The sequence below is a fragment of the Hypanus sabinus genome, chromosome 1, assembly GCF_030144855.1.
Source record: "Hypanus sabinus isolate sHypSab1 chromosome 1, sHypSab1.hap1, whole genome shotgun sequence".
Taxonomy (NCBI): Eukaryota; Metazoa; Chordata; class Chondrichthyes; order Myliobatiformes; family Dasyatidae; genus Hypanus; species Hypanus sabinus.
The window spans coordinates 43,141,322-43,165,673 of NC_082706.1; the positions used below are offsets into that span (position 1 = coordinate 43,141,322).

Here is a 24,352-nt window from a genome sequence, read left to right on the forward strand (position 1 = left end):
AATACGATGACAGAATATAGTATTAATGGAAAGACTCTTGGCAGTGTGGAGGATCAGAGGGATCTTGGGGTCCGAGTCCATAGGACGCTCAAAGCAGCAGTGCAAGTTGACTCTGTGGTTAAGAAAGCATACGGTGTATTGGCCTTCATCAATTGTGGAATTGAATTTAGGAGCCGAGAGGTAACGTTGCAGCTCTATAGGATCCTGGTCAGACCCCACTTGTAGTACTGTGCTCAGTTCTGGTCACCTTCCTACAGGAAGGATGTGGAAGCCATAGAAAGGGTGCAGAGGAGATTTACAAGGATGTTGCCTGGATTGGGGAGCATGCCTTATGAGAATAGGTTGAGTGAACTCAGCCTTTTTTCCTTGGAGTGACAGAGGATGAGAGGTGACCTGATAGAGGTGTGTAAGACGATGAGAGGCATTGATCATGTGGATAGTCAGAGGCTTTTTCCCAGTGCTGAAATGGTTGCCACAAGAGGACACAGGTTTAAGGTGCTGGGGATTGGTACAGAGGAGATGTCAGGGGTAAGTTGTTTACGCTGACAGTGGTGAGTGCGTGGAATGAGCTGCCGGCGACGGTGGTGGAGGCGGATACGATCGGGTCTTTTAAGAGACTTTTGGATAGGTACATGGAGCTTAGAAAAATAGAGGGATATAGGAAAGCCAAGTATTTTCTAAGGTAGGGACATGTTCGGCACAACTTTGTGGGCCGAAGGGCCTGTATTGCGTTGTAGGTTCTCTATGTTTCTATGGGTTTTACTGAGGGTCAGAGTAAGTGTCCAGGGGTTGGGGAATGATGATGAGGTTTGGGACTCAGAGGTGAGAGTCCAAGGATAGGGAGGTCGATGAAGGTCAAGGGTCAGGACTGAGTGTCAAAGTCAGAGGTAGGTTAATTGAGTTCAGGATTAGGTGGAGGGTAACTAAGGGTCAGAGGTGAACATCTGGGGTTTGTGTTGGGTTAATTGGTTCAGCATCTAGGGATTAGGGGAATGTTGACTGAGGATTAGAGGTCAGTGATGAGAGTCAAGAATCATGGGTGAGAGTTCAGGGGTCAGGGGAGGTTGATCAAGGGTCAGATGTCATTCATTCTGGATCTGGGGTCAGCAGGAGGTTGATGGAGGGTCAAGGTTCAGGGGAGATGGATCCAGGATGGGGGAGGTTGCCAGAGGGTCAGAGGTCAGGGGTCATGAGAAGAGTGACCGGGTCAGGGGTGATGGTCCAGAAGCCAGAGGCGGTTGATCGAGGGCGAGAGTCCGGGATGGTAGGGAAGGCTGTCAGGGGCTGAAGGTGACGTACGGCAGATGTGTATTGTGTGGAAGGTGTTGGTGATCTCCTGCAGCAGGGGAGTGAAGGCCTGGCACCGGACTTGTTCCCCATCATGACGGGCCGAAGCCAGGAAGGTGAGCGTGGAGGTGCAGATCCAGCCTCCAAAAATACCCCTCTCCATCCACGACCGATCACCCCGCAGCCTGTAGAGGAGGGAGAGAGGACCCAGTTATAGGCCACGTCCTGGTGTGGCAGAGACGGTGAGGACGTTGATGTTCTGAGACTCACCGTTCTCCGTTCCTGACCCAGGAGATGCGGACGGCTGGATTACTCTCCCCCGCTCGGCAGACCAGCGTGAAATTCTCTCCCTCGCGGATAGGCGTGGCTGGAGCCTCGATCCCCAAGGATAATGGAGCAACTAGCAGGTTGATCCGGGATTGCTGAAGTCAGTCCGAGGTGGTGGGGTGGGAGTGAGTGTGTGTACCTGCATACGTCTGTTTTGCTGTGAGATTGAGCTCGAGTCCGAATGTGACTATGAGCATCAGTGTCTGAGTGTTTCTGTGAGTGTGAGTGTGAGTGTGAGTGTGTGTGTGTGTGTGTGTGTGTGTGTGTGTGTCTGAGTGTCTGTCTGTGTGTGTGTGTGTGTGTCTGTGAGTGTGTGAGTGTGTGTGTGTGTGTGTGTGTCTGTGAGTGTGTGAGTGTGTGTGTGTGTCTGTCAGAGTGTCTGAGTGTTTGTTTCTGTGAGTGTGTGTGTGTGTCTGTCTGAGTGTCTGTGTGTGTGTCTGTGAGTGTGTGAGTGTGTGTGTGTCTGTCAGAGTGTCTGTGTTTGTTTCTGTGAGTGTGTATCTGTATGTGTGTCTGTGTCTGTGAGTGCGTGTCTGAGTGTGAGTGTGTGTGTCTGTCTGAGTGTCTGTGTGTGTGAGAGTGTGTTGTGTCTGTCTGTCTGAGTGTCTGTGTGTGTGAATGTGTGTCTGTCAAAGTGTCTGAGTGTTTGTTTCTGTGTGTGTGTGTGTGTGTCTGTGTGTGTTTCTGTGTGTGTGTGTGTTTGTCTGAGTGTGTGTGTGTGTGTGTGTGCGCACGAGCGTGTGTGAGTCTGTCTGTCTGAGTGTCTGTGCTTCTGTTTCTGTGAGTGTGTGTCTGAGTGTGAGTGTGTGTGTGTGTGTGTCTGTCTGTCTGTCTGAGTGTCTGTGTGTGTGTCTGTCTGTCTGTGTTTCTGTGTGTGTGTTTGAGTGTGTGTGTGAGTGTGTGTTTGTGTGAGTGTGTGTTTGTCTGAGTGTGTGTGTGTGTGTGTGTGTGTCTGAGTGTTTCTGTTTCTGTGGGTGTGTGTCTGTGTGTGTGTGTCTGTGAGTGTGTGTCTGTGTGTCTGTCTGTGTGTGTGTGTATGTGCGCGCGTGTGTGTGAGTGTGTCTGAGTGTCTGTGTGTGTTTCTGTGTGCGTGTGTGTGTTTTCTCCCCCCACCTCTGAGACTTACACTGCACACCGACCCAGGTGCGCGCACTGAGTGCGCCCTCGCTGGCCTGGTTCGCTGCGTTACACCGGTACTCCGCCTGGTTGTCGCTGGGCTGTGTCACGATGGTGAGCCTCGAGATGGCCAGCCTGCCCAGAGTCTGCTCCACCGCTGACCCCACCGGCTCCTCCCCCTCAACAACAAACACAGCGTCTGAGGTGAACCGCGCACCGAGTGGGGATGGGCGAGGTGGGCGCCTCTGTGTACGAGGTAGATGCAGTCCAGGGAGTCTGTGCAAAGTGTGTGTGTGTGTGTGTGTGTGTGTGTGTGTGTGTGTGTGTGTGTGTGTGTGTACACTTAGGGCGAGAATTCTGGGGAGGCAAGTCAGGGTTCAAAGGTCATGGGTCAGGAGCAGGGCTCAAAGAGGTAATTTTGGGTTCAGATGTCATGGGCCAGGTGGGCTAGTCTGGTTTTAGAAGTCATGGGTCAGGAGCAGGGGTCAGATAGGTCCAGCACCTTCCCGGTTCCTTACCTTGGCCCAGCTGAGGTTTGCCAGCGGGTTTCCCCCACTGGCGAAGCAGCTCAACGTGACGGAGGTCCCAGTCTGGAACACAGCACCCTTGGGTGGCCCCTGGATCCAGATCCTCTCGGGCGGGTCTGTCCCAGAGAGGTCAGAGGTCAGTAGAATCCCTCCCACCCCGAACTGCTCACAGACACCCCTCCCCTCTAACTCACCACGGGTCACCCTCCTCAAGTAACCCTAACCCCCTCTGAGGGTGAGGTACAAAACCCGGTGTAATGTGTGTGGATCAAAACGCACAGGTCTGACAGAAAACCTAGAAACATGGGTCAAATACAAAACCTGGTGTGCTGGATCTGGTGCATAAAAAAAATGGAAAGATGGGTCTGACAAAAGAAAGAGACACCAAACCTGCAACCTCAGGCTTAACCCAAAAGCCACCCAGGCACACACTTTTGAAATAAGACAAGGAGCCGAAGATAGGACCCGAACTCAAGAGTTCAACGCCTGAGGCCTGTCCTGACAGTCTAACACCGAGACTCAAATCCACAAGTCAGAACTGTCTGAACCCTGGGCACCAGTACAGAGGCCCTAGGATGGGACACAGGAGCTGCAGGCCTGGGGTCTGATGCAGAGAAACAAGCCTGGTGCCTGACGGAGGCCTATGTCCCAAGCCCTGGCTAGACTGAGGCTTTGTTAAGGCCCATCCTGGAAGTGGAGACCCAGTGGCTCATTGCAGATCTAGGAGGCCCAGGGACAAGCCCGAGGTCTGGAATTCAGGCTGGTGTAGAGGGGGAGGCCTCAATACAGGTGTTGGGCTTGAAGCCTGTGGCCCAGCACGAGCTCCCAGGCCAGAGGATTTGCTGGGCAAGGTGGGACACCGCAACCCAATGTTCATACCCCACCCCCCACCACACACACACACACACACACACACACACACACACACACTGACCCCTGACCCTCTGGGACTCACAGAAGACAGAGATGATGACACTGGTGCTGGTGGCCAGTGCTAAGGCCTCGTTCAGCGCCTCACACACCAGGCTTGTCCCATCCACTGAGCGCTGGGCCACAAAGGTGGCATTGGAAGTTGTGGACCATCCGGTGCCCTGGGGAGGGGGTGGACAGAGAGGTGGTGAGGGAACGAGGGGCCACGGTGGGACGGGCGGTGAGAAGGTGGGGGGGGGGGGATTCTCGCGCTGACTGACCTCTGGGTAGGTGACCTCAGTCACGTTGAACTCCATGCCGATAGCCCACCACTGGAGTCGTGCAGGGGGATTACTGGCGGAGGCCTGGCAGGACACAGAGACTTCACTGCCCTCTGTGGCCTGGGGTGTTCCAGTGAGCAGCACTCGTTCCGGTGGGTCTGAGGGTAAATGGAGGCTGGGTCAGTGTGTGTGAGAGAGAGAGAGAGAGAGAGAGAGAGAGAGAGAGAGAGAGAGAGAGAGAGAGAGAGAGTGAGAGAGAGAGAGAGAGAGAGAGAGATACGAAGAGAAGGCAGAGAGATAGAGTGGGAGAGAGATGGAAAGATGGAGAGAGAGGGACAGAGAGAGAAAGGGAGAGAGACAGAGAGTGTGAGAGATAAAGTGTGCACGTGTGAGAGTGAGAGCAAGATGAAGAGACAGTGGGAAAGACTGTGAGAAAGAAGGATGGATGGAGGGGAGAGACAGAGAGATGAGTGTGGAAGAGATTTGCACTCACAGACCACGTGGAGAGAGACGTTGGTCTTCAGTGGCTCCACTGTCACTTGGTTGCTAGCCACACAGGTGAGATTGACTCTGTTGTCGCCCGGCGTCACAGGGTAGGACAGCACGCTCCTTGCTGGCCCCTTTTTCATTCCTGTCTCCCAGATCATGGAGAGAACTGTGTCTCCCTGAGTGTGTTTACACAACACAATGCATACACTGAGAGTCACTACCACAGACACGTAGAACACAGAACACATTGAGGGTCTCCTTCCCATCTCGATCCCACTTCCCAGGCTGGGAAAACCACAAAGTCAGGAAGCCTGAAGCTAAGGCCCAAATGCGGCAGGGAGGGGCAGCAGTGAAGATTTCAGGTCCAGAGCCCTTTCCAAGATGGACCACAGTGATTGCCGCTCCCTGGCTGTAACTCAATGAATCCCAGTTGTCCGGTCACAGGGACATCAGCAGAGAAGCAGGCCTTTCAGCCCATCTCCTCCCTGCTTGTCATCTCCCACCAACGACCATACACCTCCTGCAGATCTTGCTCATAGTCTCCAGAGGGGAGGTAAGGAGGCCAGTCTGTGATTGGATGACTACACAGCTGTCCCCTGTGATTGGCTGTAACTCTCTGTCCTCTGTGATTGGTTGTAATTTTCCTTGTGGATCTAACTTCTGTGATTGGCTGTGACTCCCCTCTGCCACCCGCCCTCCCCCCCAGATTGGTTGCACCTCCTTTGTCATAACGGTCTCCCATCTGCGATCGGTGCCTTTCATTCTCACAGCACAACTACCCCCTGTGATTGGCTACACTATCTAGCTGTATGCCTTGTCTTCTCTGACAGGCTGCCTCTCACCTTAAGCCAGTGGAGGGTGGCCAATGGGTTGCCTCCTCCAGAAATGCAGGTCAGTTCAAGGGTTGTTCCCGCTCTCACTGGCTGCCCATCATAACCTTTGATCTTCGGCTTCTGTGGGGGGACTGAGGTAAAAGAGCACACAGCAAGGTCAGAATGCAAAGGTTAAAGGTCAATGGACACACTGAAGCTACAGGTTTAAAGCAGAATGAATGAGGAAGTTTATGGGGTCAGAGAGAAGGAAGGGTTCATGGGGTGGTGGAATGAAAGGGCAGTCACAGGTCAGAGGGGAACCGGGGAATGGTCATGGGGTCACTGAGCCAAAGGGAGGGGTCACAAGGTGAGAAAGGAAATGGGAAGACTCATGAGATCACAGAGTTGAAAGAGGGGGTCGCAGGGTCAGAGGAAAAAGGAGAAGGGTCATGGAGAGCTGAATTCGAGGAGGTCACAGGGTCAAAGAGGAAAGCAGGCATCACAGAGTCCAGTGGCTGGATCAGAGAGGTCACAGGGTCAGGAACAAAGTGGTCAGCCAAATGAAGGGACAGGGGAAACAGATGAAATCGTACTTTGCTCCGCTCTCCTGCCACCTTCCCCCAGTAGCACAATGTATGGGGTGGGTTAACTAGCCAACGAGTGTGAGTGAGGGGTCGGGAGTCAAACCTGGGGAGGTGGGGACAGATGAAACGGGATCAGTGCCAATGCTCGGCTGACAGTAGGCTCAGACACGATGGGCCAAAGGGTCTGCTTCCTACACTAATGCAAATCTCCAGGAGGGCAGAGAGTCAAAGGAAAACACGGGGTCAGCAGAGGCACTGCAGAAGTGTTAATCCCACCAGCAGATCCTCTCCTCTAGTGGAGATAAAAATATAGAGATCTTCCAGTTGAAGGCGGGCCAGTGAAACACAGTGACGACTTTCTGGCAGCAAACAAAACTACTAACAGCTCCATGAAGCACACTTTTTCTAGTGAACAATCACTAGCCTGTAAGTTTTCCCTCCAGAGTTGAGCTTTTGAACTGCCTGAGCGACCTGGCATTTCCGGGGCGAGAACGGAAGGTGCAGGATGGTGGTGGCGCAACGTGTACGGACCGAATCGAGGCAGCGGGGCCTGGGTCCGACAGCAGGCAATGAGCCGATATACAGCCAGCGCAGGGGCGGACTTGGAGCCGATTCGGAATGGCAGAACCAAGGCAAGGCAGGGTCAAGGTGGCTGAGCGAGGAACAAACCAAATACTTGACTGACTTGGGCGCCAGGCCTGATTGGAAAGGTCAGCTGCAGGTCAAATCTTAGCGGTGGGGCCCACGTGCGAGGAGCGACCTGCTGGTCAGGGAGTCGGGGCCGGAGGTGAGGGCTGGGCTGGTGTTCACTCGACTCTTCGCCGAGCCGAGGCTGCGGCCTGAACTAGTGGGCCCCTGGATCCGCGGTGGCCCTGGACTCACTCCCGTGAACTTCAGTTCCGCATGTTGCTTGCTCAGTTTGGGTTTTTTTGGGTGTTTGACAGTCTTATTTTTTAATGGGGTTCTTTGCTTTGTGGCTGCCTGTAAGGAGGCAAATCTCAGGCTGTACACAGATCACATACGCTGAGTCCAGTAACAAGGTGTCATGACTACAAATGTCATAGAACAGAAGAGCTGCTCATTGACTGCAGGAGGAGGGCGGTGCACGGCTTCCGTCCACAACGTGTCGAGAGGGTAGAGAGTTTTAAGTTCCTAGGAGTGAACGTCACTGATAGTCTGTTCTGGTCCAACCACGTAGACAATCCAGCCAAGGAAATTCACCAGCGCCTCTGTTTCCCAAGGAGGCTAAAGAAATTCAGAATGTCCCAGTTGACGCTCACCAGTTTTCACTAATGCACCGCGGGGAGCATCCAGCCGGGATGTATCACGGACTGGTGCAGCAACCGCTCTGCTGGCGACCACGAGGACCAGCGGGGGACCGCTGGCCGCAGCTCGGCATTTCCTGGGAAACCCCACAGACTCTGCCTATGCTGCAAAACCACCAACGTCATCAAAGCCCCCTCTCACCCCAGACACTCTCCCCCTTCGGGCAGAAGACACGAAAGTCTGACAGCACGTCCCACCAGGTTCAAGGTCAGCTTCCACCCCGCCGCTTTAGTGGTTCCCTGGATGGACCCTTGACCTCACAGTCTAACTCGTTACGACCGTGCACTGCGATTCTCTGGCACTGTTACACTTTATTCTGCATTCTGCCATTGTTCTACCTCAGCGGACTGTGCGATGATCTGATGTGTGTGGGCAGCGTGCAAGGCAAACGTTTCACCAGAGCTCGGTGCAGGTGACAATAATAAACCAGCTTAACAAAGTAATCTACCAAGTCAGATGGAGGAGTATTTATTTCCCAGGGTTGAAAATTCTAATGCCAGACGTCTATGAGATTATGAGAGGCATAGATAGAACAGACAGCCAGTGTCTTTTCCTTCAGGGTTGAAGTGCCTGACACCAGAGGGTGCATTTAAGGTGAGAGTGGGACAGTTCAAAGGAGATGTGTGGGGCAAGTTTGTTTTCCACACAGGGGGTGGAGTGCACTGCCAGGGGGTGGTTGGGGCAGATACGACACATGGGTGTGCGGGGAATGAGGGTTATGGACATCATTTAGCCAGAAGGACTTACTTTACTGAGGCGTTTGATTCCTTCAGCACAGAAGGACCTGTTTTTTATGAAGGAATTATAAAATAGTTATTTATATTTAGAGATACAGTGCGTTAACAGGCTCCTCCTGCCCAACGATCCCATGTGACCCAGCAAGTCCGCGCTGGCCAATTAACCTACTAACCGGGAGGAAACGGAGGCGCAAGGCGGCCATGGAGAACGTGCAAACTCCTCACAGACAGCAGCAGGGGTTGAACCTGGGTGACACGCATTACTCTAACCGAGTTCCGAAACCCTCTCTACCTTTAAACTCCCTTTATGTGACAAAGCACAGACACGGTGGTGCCAGTGTAACGTGGGGGTTAGATGTGTAACACATGTATTGATCCAGTGTACTTTCCTCTTTCTGTGACCGACTGTCCGATCAGGAGACACTCACATAGAACGTTCATGGTGAAGTACGTAACCCGGGGATCGTCCAGAGCTGGGTTCATCGCTGAACATCTCATCTCCTTGCCATTGTCCGAAACCTTTGCAATGAAACTGCAGACACACAATAACCCAGTGACAGGTACTGGCTATGCCCCGAGACTCTGATGGGACAGTGTGGAGGGAGATTCACTCTGTGTCTGACCCCGGGAGAGTGTGATGGGACGGTGTGGAGGGAGTTTCACTCTGTGTCTGACCCCGGGAGTGTGTGATGGGACAGTGAGGAGGGAGCTTCACTGTGTCTGACCCCGGGAGTGTGTGATGGGACGGTGTGGGGGGAGCTTCACTCTGTGTCTGACCCCGGGAGTGTGTGATGGGACAGTGTGGAGGGAGCTTCACTCTGTGTCTGACCCCGGGAGTGTGTGATGGGACGGTGAGGAGGGAGTTTCACACTCTGTCTGACCCCGGGAGTGTGTGATGGGACGGTGAGGAGGGAGCTTCACTCTGTGTCTGACCCCGGGAGTGTGTGATGGGACGGTGAGGAGGGAGCTTCACTCTGTGTCTGACCCCGGGAGTGTGTGATGGGACGGTGAGGAGGGAGCTTCACTCTGTGTCTGACCCCGGGAGTGTGTGATGGGACGGTGAGGAGGGAGCTTCACTCTGTGTCTGACCCTGGGAGTGTGTGATGGGACAGTGAGGAGGGAGCTTCACTCTGTGTCTGACCCCGGGAGTGTGTGATGGGACGGTGTGGGGGGAGCTTCCCTCTGTGTCTGACCTCGAGACTATAAGATGGGACGGTGTGAGATAGCATCTCCCTGTATCTGACCCGCGATCGTTTGGACGCTGCCATCTGTTGATCTTAGCTCACCTGATGGTGGACAGCGTACTGAAGACTTTCTGGTTTGAACCTTGTTTAACAGAGATCTCTGCTGGAGTCACGACCTTGTCCCCTGTGAGTAGAAACATGTCAGGCAAATGCAAACTTCTGTAAATGCTGGAAACATGCTCCCTAAAGCAAAAAAACAGAGGGTGCTCTGGGGTTTAGGTTACAGTAAAGAGAGGCCGTTTCTGGTCATCACAGTGTGTCTGTGCTGTACATCCAAACCATCCACCATTAGATTTCTGTGCAGTCTATGAACTGACCTTGCTAATTCACTTTTTCACTACAGTGTATTTATTTTGTATTTGTTAATTTATTGTTAAGTCTTACTTAACAATAAGTAATGCTTTGGACCTTGTTTACACAAACATCCCCGACGCGTACCAGGCAGATCCCCGCTCCCACCTCGGTTACTCAGACCACATCTCTGTTATGCTAATCCCAGCATACAGACCGCTCGTCAGGCGCTCCAGACCAGTTCAGAAGCAGGTGAAAACCTGGCCAACAGTAGCCATCTCTGCTCTGCAAGACTGCTTTGAGAACACTGACTGGCACATGTTCAGGGAGGCTGCAACCGATGGCGACTCTACCAACTTAGAGGAGTACACAGCATCAGTGAGCAGCTGCATCAGCAAGTGCATCGACAACGTCACTGTGTCCAAGACACGCGCTAACCAGAAACCAGAAGCACACTGTGGGTTCGCGGAGAAGGTGTGGAGGGGGATGGAAGGGGCAGTGTCGAGGTTCATCCCAGCAGCTGCGTGACAGAGGACTCTCTGATCTACGGGCTGTTCCTGGAGACGCACACCGAGACCAACATCCGGTGCTGCTGGCAGATCATCAACTCAGTCAAAGACGCTCTTTGGTCGGCCCGAAACTTGATGGTCTACCAGCACACGGAGATGTCCGTGGGGGAATGCTGCCGACGGGCACATTCTCAGCTGCAGGAGTACGTGCTGAGGGACGCACTCAAACTCGGTGCAGCCACCGCAAGGGCCCGGTGGGGAAGAACCACAGTCTAGGGTCCTTCTCCCGTGGGAGTTGAAGGGTAGAGGGGCAGGGTGTATACCCCTGAACAAGGGAATGTAAATATGGTATAACAGAGTGCCACGTGGGTGGCGAAGAGTCTGAAAATGAAAAGACAGCAATGGAAACAGTTGGAAAGGATTGAAAGTCATGAATGGTTTATTGTATATAATTTTATTTTTGAATAAAGTATATTTTGTTTAATAAAAAAAAGCAGAAGCCATGGATGACCGCGGAGGTGTGTGCGCTGCTGAGGACCAGTGACTCCGCCTTCAGAGCAGGCGACAATGCAGCCCCAACAACAGGGTCAACCCGCGGAAGGCTGCTGGACCAGACCACATTCCTGGCAGAGTGCTCAGAGGATGTGCAGACCAGCTAGTTCTCACTGACATCTTCAACATCTCCCTGAGCAGTGCCACCATTCCAAATGCTTCAAGGCCACCACCATTGTCCCCATGCTGAAGAAGTCTTCAGCGTCTGGCCTAAATGACTACCGTCCTGTTGCACTCACATCCATCATCATGAAGTGTTTCGAGAGGCTCGTCATGAGGCATATCAAGACCCTGCTGCCCCCCTCACTGGACCCCCTGCAGTTTGCGTACCGTCCCAACCGCTCAACAGATGACGCCATTGCCACCACCCTCCACCTGGCCCTAACCCACCTGGACAAAAAAGACACATACGTTCGGATGCTGTTCATAGACTTCAGTTCAGCATTCAACACAATCATCCCTCAGACACTGATTGGAAAGCTGAGCCTACTGGGCCTGGACACCTCCCTCTGCAACTGGATCCTACACTTCCTGACTGGGAGACCTCAGTCAGTCCGGATTGGGAGCAGCATCTCCAACACCATCACACTGAGCACGAGGGCTCCCCAGGGCTGTGTGCTCAGTCCATTGCTGTTCACTCTGCTGACCCACGACTGTGCTGCAACACACAGCTCGAACCATATCATCAAGTTCGCCGATGACACGACCATGGTGGGTCTCATCAGCAAGAACGACGAGTCAGTTTATAGAGAGGAGGTGCAGTGGCTAACGGACTGGTGCAGACCCAACAACCTGTCTCTGAATGTGAACAAAACAAAAGAGATGGTTGTTGACTTCAGGAGGGCACGGAGCGACCACTCCCCACTGAACATCGACGGCTCCTCGGTAGAGATCGTTAAGAGCACCAAATTTCTTGGTGTTCACCTGGCGGAGAATCTCACCTGGTCCCTCAACACCAGCTCGATAGCAAAGAAAGCCCAGCAGGGTCTCTACTTTTTGCAAAGGCTGAGGAAAGCCCATCTCCCACCCTCCCATCCTCATCACATTTTACAGGGGTTGTATTGAGAGCACCCTGAGCAGCTGCATCACTGCCTGGTTCGGAAATTGCACCGTCTCCGATCACAAGACTCTGCAGCGGATAGTGAGGTCAGCTGAGAAGATCATCGGGGTCTCTCTTCCCGCCATCACGGACATTTACACTACACGCTGCATCCGCAAAGCAAACAGCATTGTGAAGGACCCCATGCACCCCTCATACAAACTCTTCTCCTTCCTGCCATCTGGGAAAAGGCTCCGAAGCATACGGGCTCTCACGACCAGACTATGTGACAGTTTCTTCCCCCAAGCCATCAGTCTCAATACCCAGAGCCTGGAATGACACCAACTTATTGCCCTCTACTGTACCTATTGTCTTGTTTATTATTTATTGTAATGCCTGCACTGTTTTGTGCACTTTATGCAGTCCTGGGTAGGTTGGTAATCTAGTGTAGTTTTTTCTGTGTTGTTTTTACATTGTTCAGAGTAGTTTTTGTACTGTTTCATGTAACACCATGGTCCTGAAAGCATCTCATTTTTACTGTGTACTGTGCCAGCAGTTATTGTCGAAATGACAATAAAAAGTGACTTGACTGTTATATATCAATTATCTATCCATCTATCCCTCAAATTATTTATATATCTGTCTACAGTATTTATCATTTATCTATCAATCTATTTAATTATCTCTCTAATCTACTTTTCATTTTCTTTATGTTTTTTTTTATTATTTTCTTCTACTGCGAGAGCAAAAATCCAACATACTTTCAATGATAATAAATCTGATGTTGACTCTGATAATGAGGTTCCTGTGATACCAGACTCTCTGATAGTGAGGTTGCCTGTGACACCAGACTCTCTGATAGTGAGGTTCCTGTGATACCAGACTCTCTGATAATGAGGTTCCTGTGATACCAGACTCTCTGATAGTGAGGTTCCTGTGACACCAGACTCTCTGATAGTGAGGTTGCCTGTGATACCAGACTCTCTGATAGTGACAGTTCCTGTGACACCAGACTCTCTGATAGTGAGGTTCCTGTGACACCAGACTCTCTGATAGTGAGGTTGCCTGTGATACCAGACTCTCTGATAGTGACAGTTCCTGTGATACCAGACTCTCTGATAGTGACAGTTCCTGTGACACCAGACTCTCTGATAGTGACAGTTCCTGTGATACCAGACTTTCTGATAGTGACAGTTCCTGTGATACCAGACTCTCTGATGGTGACAGTTCCTGTGACACCAGACTCTCTGATAGTGACAGTTCCTGTGATACCAGACTCTCTGATGGTGACAGTTCCTGTGACACCAGACTCTCTGATAGTGAGGTTCCTGTGATACCAGACTCTCTGATGGTGACAGTTCCTGTGACACCAGACTCTCTGATAGTGAGGTTCCTGTGATACCAGACTCTCTGATAGTGAGGTTCCTGTGATACCAGACTCTCTGATAGTGACAGTTCCTGTGATACCAGACTCTCTGATAGTGACAGTTCCTGTGACACCAGACTCTCTGATGGTGACAGTTCCTGTGACACCAGACTCTCTGATAGTGAGGTTCCTGTGATACCAGACTCTCTGATAGTGAGGTTCCTGTGACACCAGACTCTCTGATAGTGAGGTTCCTGTGATACCAGACTCTCTGATAGTGACAGTTCCTGTGATACCAGACTCTCTGATAGTGAGGTTCCTGTGACACCAGACTCTCTGATAGTGACAGTTCCTGTGACACCAGACTCTCTGATAGTGACAGTTCCTGTGATACCAGACTCTCTGATAGTGAGGTTCCTGTGACACCAGACTCTCTGATAGTGACAGTTCCTGTGATACCAGACTCTCTGATAGTGAGGTTCCTGTGATACCAGACTCTCTGATAGTGAGGTTCCTGTGATACCAGACTCTCTGATAGTGACAGTTCCTGTGACACCAGACTCTCTGATAGTGAGGTTCCTGTGACACCAGACTCTCTGATAGTGAGGTTCCTGTGATACCAGACTCTCTGATAGTGAGGTTCCTGTGACACCAGACTCTCTGATAGTGAGGTTCCTGTGATACCAGACTCTCTGATAGTGACAGTTCCTGTGATACCAGACTCTCTGATAGTGAGGTTCCTGTGACACCAGACTCTCTGATAGTGACAGTTCCTGTGACACCAGACTCTCTGATAGTGACAGTTCCTGTGATACCAGACTCTCTGATAGTGAGGTTCCTGTGACACCAGACTCTCTGATAGTGACAGTTCCTGTGATACCAGACTCTCTGATAGTGAGGTTCCTGTGATACCAGACTCTCTGATAGTGACAGTTCCTGTGATACCAGACTCTCTGATAGTGACAGTTCCTGTGACACCAGACTCTCTGATAGTGAGGTTCCTGTGACACCAGACTCTCTGATAGTGACAGTTCCTGTGACACCAGACTCTCTGATAGTGACAGTTCCTGTGATACCAGACTCTCTGATAGTGACAGTTCCTGTGATACCAGACTCTCTGATAGTGACAGTTCCTGTGACACCAGACTCTCTGATAGTGACAGTTCCTGTGATACCAGACTCTCTGATGGTGAGGTTCCTGTGATACCAGACTCTCTGATAGTGACAGTTCCTGTGACACCAGACTCTCTGATAGCGACAGTTCCTGTGATACCAGACTCTCTGATAGTGAGGTTCCTGTGATACCAGAGTCTCTGATAGTGACAGTTCCTGTGATACCAGACTCTCTGATGGTGAGGTTCCTGTGATACCAGACTCTCTGATAGTGACAGTTCCTGTGATACCAGACTCTCTGATAGTGACAGTTCCTGTGACACCAGACTCTCTGATAGTGACAGTTCCTGTGATACCAGACTCTCTGATAGTGACAGTTCCTGTGACACCAGACTCTCTGATAGTGAGGTTGCCTGTGATACCAGACTCTCTGATAGTGAGGTTCCTGTGATACCAGAGTCTCTGATAGTGACAGTTCCTGTGATACCAGACTCTCTGATGGTGAGGTTCCTGTGATACCAGACTCTCTGATAGTGACAGTTCCTGTGAGACCAGACTCTCTGATAGTGACAGTTCCTGTGATACCAGAGTCTCTGATAGTGACAGTTCCTGTGACACCAGACTCTCTGATAGTGACAGTTCCTGTGATACCAGAGTCTCTGATAGTGACAGTTCCTGTGACACCAGACTCTCTGATAGTGACAGTTCCTGTGATACCAGACTCTCTGATAGTGAGGTTCCTGTGATACCAGAGTCTCTGATAGTGACAGTTCCTGTGATACCAGACTCTCTGATGGTGAGGTTCCTGTGATACCAGACTCTCTGATAGTGACAGTTCCTGTGAGACCAGACTCTCTGATAGTGACAGTTCCTGTGATACCAGAGTCTCTGATAGTGACAGTTCCTGTGACACCAGACTCTCTGATAGTGACAGTTCCTGTGATACCAGAGTCTCTGATAGTGACAGTTCCTGTGACACCAGACTCTCTGATAGTGACAGTTCCTGTGATACCAGACTCTCTGATAGTGACAGTTCCTGTGATACCAGAGTCTCTGATAGTGACAGTTCCTGTGACACCAGACTCTCTGATAGTGACAGTTCCTGTGACACCAGACTCTCTGATAGCGACAGTTCCTGTGACACCAGACTCTCTGATAGTGAGGTTCCTGTGACACCAGACTCTCTGATAGTGAGGTTGCCTGTGATACCAGACTCTCTGATAGTGAGGTTGCCTGTGACACCAGACTCTCTGATAGTGAGGCTCCTGTGATACCAGACTCTCTGATAGTGATGTTCCTGTGATACCAGACTCTCTGATAGTGAGGTTCCTGTGACACCAGACTCTCTGATAGTGAGGTTCCTGTGATACCAGACTCTCTGATAGTGACAGTTCCTGTGATACCAGACTCTCTGATAGTGACAGTTCCTGTGATACCAGACTCTCTGATAGTGACAGTTCCTGTGATACCAGACTCTCTGATAGTGACAGTTTCTGTGATACCAGACTCTCTGATAGTGAGGTTCCTGTGATACCAGACTCTCTGATAGTGACAGTTCCTGTGATACCAGACTCTCTGATAGTGAGGTTGCCTGTGATACCAGACTCTCTGATAGTGACAGTTCCTGTGATACCAGAGTCTCTGATAGTGACAGTTCCTGTGATACCAGACTCTCTGATAGTGACAGTTCCTGTGACACCAGACTCTCTGATAGTGACAGTTCCTGTGATACCAGACTCTCTGATAGTGACAGTTCCTGTGACACCAGACTCTCTGATAGTGACAGATCCTGTGACACCAGACTCTCTGATAGTGAGGTTGCCTGTGACACCAGACTCTCTGATAGTGAGGTTCCTGTGATATCAGATTCTCTGATAGTGACAGTTCCTGTGACACCAGACTCTCTGATAATGAGGTTCCTGTGATACCAGACTCTCTGATGGTGACAGTTCCTGTGACACCAGACTCTCTGATAGTGAGGTTCCTGTGATACCAGACTCTCTGATAGTGAGGTTGCCTGTGACACCAGACTCTCTGATAGTGAGGTTCCTGTGATATCAGATTCTCTGATAGTGACAGTTCCTGTGACACCAGACTCTCTGATAATGAGGTTCCTGTGATACCAGACTCTCTGATGGTGACAGTTCCTGTGACACCAGACTCTCTGATAGTGAGGTTCCTGTGATACCAGACTCTCTGATAGTGAGGTTGTCTGTGATACCAGACTCTCTGATAGTGAGGTTGCCTGTGATACCAGACTCTCTGATAGTGAGGTTCCTGTGATACCAGACTCTCTGATAGTGACAGTTCCTGTGACACCAGACTCTCTGATAGTGAGGTTCCTGTGATATCAGATTCTCTGATAGTGACAGTTCCTGTGATACCAGACTCTCTGATAGTGACAGTTCCTGTGATACCAGACTCTCTGATAGTGAGGTTCCTGTGATACCAGACTCTCTGATAGTGAGTTCCTGTGATACCAGACTCTCTGATAGTGAGGTTCCCGTGACACCAGACTCTCTGATAGTGAGGTTGCCTGTGACACCAGACTCTCTGATAGTGACAGTTCCTGTGTTACCAGACTCTCTGATAGTGACAGTTCCTGTGATACCAGACTCTCTGATAGTGAGGTTCCTGTGATACCAGACTCTCTGATAGTGACAGTTCCTGTGATACCAGACTCTCTGATAGTGACAGTTCCTGTGATACCAGACTCTCTGATAGTGAGGTTCCTGTGATACCAGACTCTCTGATAGTGACAGTTCCTGTGATATCAGATTCTCTGATAGTGACAGTTCCTGTGACACCAGACTCTCTGATAGTGAGGTTCCTGGAACACCAGACTCTCTGATAGTGACAGTTCCTGTGACACCAGACTTTAATTACAAGGAGGGCTCGTACAGGCTGAGCCTGCTTTCCGCGGAGCGTCAGAAGCTGCTGGGAGACCTGCAGGTGGGGCATAAAGTTACGAGTGGTGTAGGTTTGGAAAACTTTTCGCACGGTAGATGTTTCCAAACACGAGGGGGTGCAGGTTTAAGGTGAGTGAGAGGTGATTTAGAGGGGTGAGTTTTGATATGCCAGGGAGGGTTTGGTTCCCTCCCCTTCCTCCCCACACTCTCACTTCTCTCCCCAATCTCAACCTGTCTCATTCTACCCTTATCCCTTTCCCCCTTACCCTTCATGATGGTGATGTTGGACACAGGTTTCGAGTCCTGTGCTTCACAGGTTAGTGAATACTCCTCTCCGGCCACCCAGGTTGGGATGTCCCCTACCGCCAGCTCCTGGAAATGAGGACCTCTCGGGGGTACTGCAGAGAGACTGCTTTAGTTACTGGAGGAGACAGAAGCAATAGGGAGACACAAGAATCCTACAGTGACAATTATATCCCAGATCATTCAGAGAACACATGATCCCACAACCGATCCCTGTTTGAACTTGGAACAGGGCTGTCAAATGACTGAATGTCAAACCATTAATTTCTCTACAACTCTCTGCAAAAAATAACCCTGCTGTTATCAGTAGATGGTGCTGCAGTTTGAAGCCAAATTCTTTATTTCCTGCAAGGTTTGGACAGACAGAAAATTAAAGCAAATGCAAAATAAAGAATGGAAAATTCTGGCCAAGTCAGATACTGACTGGCTGAGGTTTTCCAACATTTCTGTTCTCAGACACCTCGATTTCTCTCTGCCAGAAGGTGTATGAGATAGCTAATCGTGATTGTGTGTGTGTTTGAGACTCCCCCACCCCCACCACCCGACTGTACGTGTCTCCTGTCCCCCAATGAAGGTCAGTGTGTGGACTTCTGACCCATCCCCCTTTGAGAGAGGGAGACCCTACCCATACTCCCCCACCCCCGTCAATACTCACTCAGGACCTGGAGCCAGGCAGTTCGGGAGATGAGTCCTGGGCCGGAATCCGACCGCCCAACCTGGCAGTGGTAACTCCCCTCGTCCTCCAGCCTCACCCTGTCCACCTGCAGGTCAAACACCCCTGGGGATGATCAGGGGTCAGAGGTTAGAGCGGCCTGGCACCATCCCATCTGGGGGGAGGTGGCGGTATGTCAGTGGCAGCTTAACGTTCAGAGACCACAGCGAGATAGCTGGGGACAGGTGGTGTTGAGGAATCGAAGTCCGCAGAAAGACTTGGACAGAGTAGGAGAAAGGGCAAAGAAGTGGCAGGTGGAATTGTGCACTCTGGTGCAAGACTATTTTCTAAACGGGGAAAAGAATTCAGAAATTGAAGGTGCAAAGGGACTCGTGCCGAATTCCCAAAAGATTAACCTGCAGGATGTCTGCCTTTATTTAGAGAGGGTTAGTCTATAAAAGCAAGGACGTAATGCTGAGGCTTTATAAATTTATCACCAAAGTTACTATAAACTACCTCGAGATTCAATTTCTTGCAGGCATTTATGAGAAAATAAAACTACAATAGAATTTATGAAACCTCTACATAATCAAAGACTGAAAAGCAACCAACGTGCAAAAGAAGACAAAATGCAAATAAAAATAATACTGGGAACATGAGTTGTGAAGAATCTTAAATTAGGCTGCAGGTCAGTGTTGAGGTGAGTGAGGTTACCCATGCTATTTCAGTATTAACTGTTCCTGAACCTGCTGGTGTGGGGCCTAAGGCTCCTGCACTACCTGTCCGATGGTGGTAGTAGGAAGAGGCATGGCCTGGATTGAGGGAGGTCCTTGATGAAGTTGGGTCCGTTCTCCGTGTAAGTGTGTTGAATAGTGGAGAAAGCTTTGCCGGTGATGGACTGGGCTCTATCCACCACCGAGTGGCCTTTTCCACACCAGGCCAGAGTCAGGATACCTCCATTGCATCTCTACCCTGCTCCTAATTGTAAGCTGATGGCCAGACCATGCTTAGAACATTGTCAGCAGTTCTGAGCCTTGTATCTAAGGATTTGTAGCACTGGAGAGGGTCCAAAGGATGTTCACACATAGATTCCAAAACTGAAAGGCTTAATGTATGAGGAGTATTTGATGCCTGTGGTCTGTCGAGGTCAGAAGGACGTGGGGAATGGTGGGGGGTTGCTTTGAAATCTCCCGGATAATGATAGGCCTGGTTAGAAGATGTTTCCATCAGTGGGAGAGTCTAGGACCAGAGGGGACGGCCTCAGAATAAAGGCCTGTCCCTTTAACAGAGATGAGAAGGAATTGCTTCAGCCAAATGGTGGTGAATCTCTGGAACTCATTGACAGTGTAGACCAAGTCACTGGGTGTTGAATCAAGATCTTCGATTTTAAATCTTCAACTTGGGCAGATATTGACAGGCTCTTGATCGGTGGTGAGTTACAGTTTAAGGGGAGAAGGTGGGAGGATGAGATTGGTAAAAAATTCAGCCATGATTGAATGGAGGGGAACACTCGATGAGTCAAAACATCTAATTCTGCTCTTATAAGGAATGGTCTTTTGTCAGACTGTGCGTCTTTACCTGCAGCTTGGTTACCAAACATACGATAGCGGGGAAAGCCCGGCAAGTTTCGATCTGGCCCCAGCAGCAGCCCATCCTTCACCCACTGGACAGGACCAGAGGCACCTTCGACCTCACACTCCAGGAAACTTGTCTCACCCTCGATCGAGGTCCTGTTCTCTGGTTCCTTCCTGAACATCTGCCTCGACGCGGTTCCTGCTGAGAGGAATCAGGACAGAGGAAACTGTGTCTGACAGGGCAGTGTGGGGGGAGCTTCACTCTGTGTCTGACCCCGGGACTGTGTGATGGGACGGTGTGGAGGGAGATTCACTCTGTGTCTGACCCCGGGAGTGTGTGATGGGACGGTGTGGAGGGAGCTTCACTCTGTGTCTGACCCCGGGAGTGTGTGATGGGACGGTGTGGGGGGAGCTTCACTCTGTGTCTGACCCCGGGAGTGTGTGATGGGACGGCGTGGAGGGAGCTTCACTCTGTGTCTGACCCTGGGAGTGTGTGATGGGACGGCGTGGAGGGAGATTCACTCTGTGTCTGACCCCGGGAGTGTGTGATGGGACGGTGAGGAGGGAGCTTCACTCTGTGTCTGACCCCGGGAGTGTGTGATGGGACGGTGTGGAGGGAGCTTCACTCTGTGTCTGACCCCGGGAGTGTGTGATGGGACAGTGTGGAGGGAGCTTCACTCTGTGTCTGACCCTGGGAGTGTGTGATGGGACGGCGTGGAGGGAGATTCACTCTGTGTCTGACCCCGGGAGTGTGTGATGGGACGGTGAGGAGGGAGCTTCACCCTGTGTCTGACCCCGGGAGTGTGTGATGGGACGGTGTGGAGGGAGCTTCACTCTGTGTCTGACTCTGGGAGTGTGTGATGGGACGGTGTGGAGGGAGCTTCACTCTGTGTCTGACCCCCAGAGTGTGTGATGGGACGGTGTGGAGGGAGTGTCACTCTGTCTGACTCTGGGAGTGTGTGATTTGAGTATCACCTTGTGTCTGACTAATGTACAAGACGTTGGTGAGGCCACACTTGGAGTATTGTGCGTAGCGCTGGTCACCCAGCCCTAGAAAAGCATTGTTAAGCAGCAAAGAGTGCAGGGGAGATTTACAAGGTTTTGGCCAAGACTTGAGGGCCTGAATTATGGAACGTGGGTGGGCAGGTTGGGCAATTTTCATTGCAGTGCAGGGGAATGTGGGATGGCCTGAGGTTTGACATTATAGAGATATATAAAATGAGGAGGGGTACGGGTAGGATGAATGCAGACAGCCTTTTTTTCACAGGTTCGGGAATCAGGTACTAGAGGGCAGGGGTTTAATGTGAGAAGGAGATTCAATAGGAACCTGAGGTGTAACTTTTTCACCCACGAGCTGTCAGAGGATGTGGTTGAGGCAGGTACATTAATTACATTGAAAAGGAAATTGGACAGGTATGTGGATAGGGAAGGTTTAGAGGGATAAAAGGGCTAGATCATATGGTAATCGTAGTTGGCATGAAGGAGTTGGGACTGCTTTTGGAATATGTACCTCTGTAAATATTTTGGATGGGTTGGATATCTTTGCTAAGGAGCTAGCACCAAGCCATTGGGCTGAATGGCCTAGTTTCAATTATCCAGCCTGGTCTCTGGCTTGGCCGAGCCTCAGTAGTGGGAGGGGTGGGGGTGTGGATTGTGAGTGGAAGGTCCATGACCCACCTCTATGTCCGACCACCAGTAGCAGGGAGACCAGCCAGGCCTTCATCCCCCTGAGCTGGAGTGCAGGCCTCGGCGTCCCAGGAGGGTTCAGGGTGAAGCTTCTGACAGAGGAGCCAGAATCTGCAGAGACAGGGCCAATCAGCAAGACTCGAAAAACTCCAAAGTTGCTGACCCTAGTTGGTGGAAGTTTTTGTCACGTCCCTCAGCTGCTTGGAGACAGGAGGATTGATCGCCTGTTAGAGTGTGGTGATGTCCAGCCCCACCTCGCATGGAATATTTCCCTGCGGTCCTCCCCAGCCATTTCCCATTACTCAGGCTCCCCTCCTACCTGAGGAAAGTGGAGGGTCACCACCACTAGATCAGACACGGTGGCCACAGGAGCAGGTCAGAGACTGGCACCCATCCCCTAACACTCTCATCGCCTTTCCCTCCTCTACAGGTCAGGAGTGTGATAGGACACTCCCACTTACCTAGGAGGAGTAAGTCCATGCATTCCACATCCACCACCCTCCCCGCCTACAAGGCATAGCCCTGTGTGTGCTTGCACACGAGTAGTTTTGTGTGTGTGTGCATGTCTGTCTGTCTGTCTTCTGGACCCATCCCCTCCAGTGAGGGTCTACGCATGTGTGAGTGAGTGTGAGTATCAGTTTGTGCAGATATGCGCAGGTACAGGGTCCATTCCAGATAGTTCCGAGTTCACGACAGTTCATCCCATCACCCCACATCACACAGAACTTATCTACAGTTAATTAGATCTCCTCCCACTCTCGCTCAGGGAATTTCAACCATCTCGCCTCCTGCTCAGAAATTTCTCACTGCTCTCTCCGTCGCTGGCCTGCTTAATCCTCCCAATCCCTCTCTGAACCCCCAGCTCACATCAGCCCTCAACTCAGATCCGAGCCACCTGTTCTCAGAGTGAACCGGTCCCCATCAGCTCCCGAGCCCAACCCCTCTGACCCTCATCCCCTTGCTCTCTTCTCTCCCCTTCCCTTTCACATTCTGTCCTTGTTCTCTCCCTTCATCTCCTCCTCTCCTGTCTGCCTCTCCATCTTCCTCATCTCCCGATATCCTCAATACTCTCTCATACCTTCTTTCCTTATGTCTCCTCTCTCTGTCCTTCTCTCCCTCGCTTTATTTCTCTTGTCTTCTCTTTGTCTCTTTCATACACACACAATCACCTTGTTCTATTTTTCTCCCTCCCTCCATCCTTATATTCATTCCTCTTCCGTCTATCCAGCTCTCTTCTCCTTCCCTCTATCTCTCTCTCTGCCATCTCACCTCTTTCCTTATACTTTCCACAACCCCTATCCTCCGTTTTTCACTCATCTCCTCCTTGGTCCCTTCTTCCCTCCACCCCCTCTCCCCTCTGACTCCTTCTCCCTCTCTCTATCCCAAACCCTCTCTTCCATCTCCTTCCCTCACCCTTCATCTGCCCCCACCCCTGCAGCCCACTGACCTGCTCTCTCTGCTGGCATCTCTCGATCTCAGCCGAGCGGTTGCCCTCCTGTGAGCTCAGCCTGCCTCTGACACATTTGGGAGGGGTTTCTCTCAACGGGAGCCAGCTGCTGCCTCGGAAAAGCAGCTCCCCCATGTTAATAAAACACGAATATACAAGGAATGTTCAGCAAGAAAGAACTGTTGATCCACTGCCCCCTGCACTCTCTACTCATCTCCCCTCCATCTTTTCTTTCTTTCTTTGTCTCATCTTCCCTCAAACTCTCTTTCTCAGACATTCTTGTTTGTTTTATCTCTTCCCTTCCTCTCCATCTTTTGTTCTCATTCTCTCCTGCTTTCTCTCCCTCTGGCCCATTCCCCCCTCCCTCCTCACTCTCCCTTTCCCTTTGCCCCCTATCCCCCTCCCCCCTCCCTCCTCACTCTCCCTTTCCCTTTGCCCTCCTATCCCCCTCCCTCCTCACTCTCCCTTTTCCTTTGCCCCCTATCCCCCTCCCTCCTCACTCTCCCTTTCCCTTTGCCCTCCTATCCCCCTCCCTCCTCACTCTCCCTTTCCCTTTGCCCCCCTATCCCCCTCCCTCCTCACTCTCCCTTTCCCTTTGCCCCCCTATCCCCCTCCCCCCCATGAGACAGGCTCAGGTTCGTGTACGGTCAGCACACGCGTCAGGAATTTGATGGGACACTCCCTACTTGCCTGGGTGAGTGTGGCTCCAACAATCACTCCCACTTTGGCCAACTAGTCCAAGCTGACCACAGTGCCCACCAAGCCAGTCCCATTTGCCCAGGTTTGCCCCAGTTCCACTGAACCTTTCCTGTCCATGCACCTGTCCACATGGATTTTAAATGTTCCTGCCTTCATCCAGGGATCAGAAGTGGAAAGGGTGAACAAATTTCACAGCGTAAGGCAGTGATGTTAACCCCGATTTAAGACACAGTCAGATAGATGTTTGCCTAGCAGCGGAATGAAGGGTTCTGGGGGAAAGGGAGACGGGTGGAGCTAAGGCCAGATGTGACCCTGTTGAATGGCGGAGCAGGCTCGGCAGGCCATTTGGCCGACTCCTGCTCCCATTCCTTGTGTTCTTCCGATGTCCCAAAACAGCCTTGTTAACGTAAACACAAAGTACACTGCAGATGCTGTGGTCAAATCAAGACGTACAAAAAAGCTGGATGAACTCAGCAGGTCAGGCAGCATCCGTTGAAAGAAACAGTCAACATTTCCGGTCCTGACGAAGGGTCTCGACCCAAAATATTGGATATTGCATAATCCAATATCCCA

The 24,352-nt window shown here is 51.2% G+C and overlaps 1 protein-coding gene across 4 annotated transcripts; it reads right to left on the reverse strand.

Moving 5' to 3' along the window:
• Positions 1-27: 27 nt before the first annotated feature.
• On the reverse strand, positions 28-23,213 carry LOC132393321 (nephrin-like). Of its 4 annotated transcripts, none has more exons than XM_059968397.1 (15): positions 23,081-23,213; positions 21,625-21,744; positions 19,952-20,146; positions 18,377-18,499; positions 17,685-17,816; positions 9,682-9,763; positions 8,824-8,927; positions 5,779-5,900; positions 4,941-5,112; positions 4,448-4,605; positions 4,213-4,348; positions 3,249-3,373; positions 2,741-2,909; positions 1,558-1,687; positions 28-1,472 (listed from the first exon to the last, which is right to left on the reverse strand). In XM_059968397.1, the coding sequence occupies exons 1-15, from the start codon at positions 23,097-23,099 to the stop codon at positions 1,208-1,210; spliced, it is 2,052 nt and encodes a 683-aa protein (XP_059824380.1). In that variant the 5' UTR covers positions 23,100-23,213; the 3' UTR covers positions 28-1,207. The 4 variants fall into 4 exon arrangements, with proteins under 4 accessions (XP_059824380.1, XP_059824371.1, XP_059824391.1 ...); XM_059968388.1 differs by having other exon boundaries at positions 19,952-20,149; XM_059968408.1 differs by having other exon boundaries at positions 29-1,472; positions 19,952-20,149; positions 21,625-21,830; positions 23,081-23,207.
• Positions 23,214-24,352: the final 1,139 nt, after the last annotated feature.

Coding starts and splice junctions, on each gene's coding strand:
- LOC132393321 (XM_059968388.1), bottom strand. Junction 8,928..9,681: donor AGTACGCTGTCCACCATCAG/GTGAGCTAAGAT, acceptor GTGTGTCTGCAG/TTTCATTGCAAAGGTTTCGG. Junction 5,113..5,778: donor CCACCCTCCACTGGCTTAAG/GTGAGAGGCAGC, acceptor AAACACACTCAG/GGAGACACAGTTCTCTCCAT.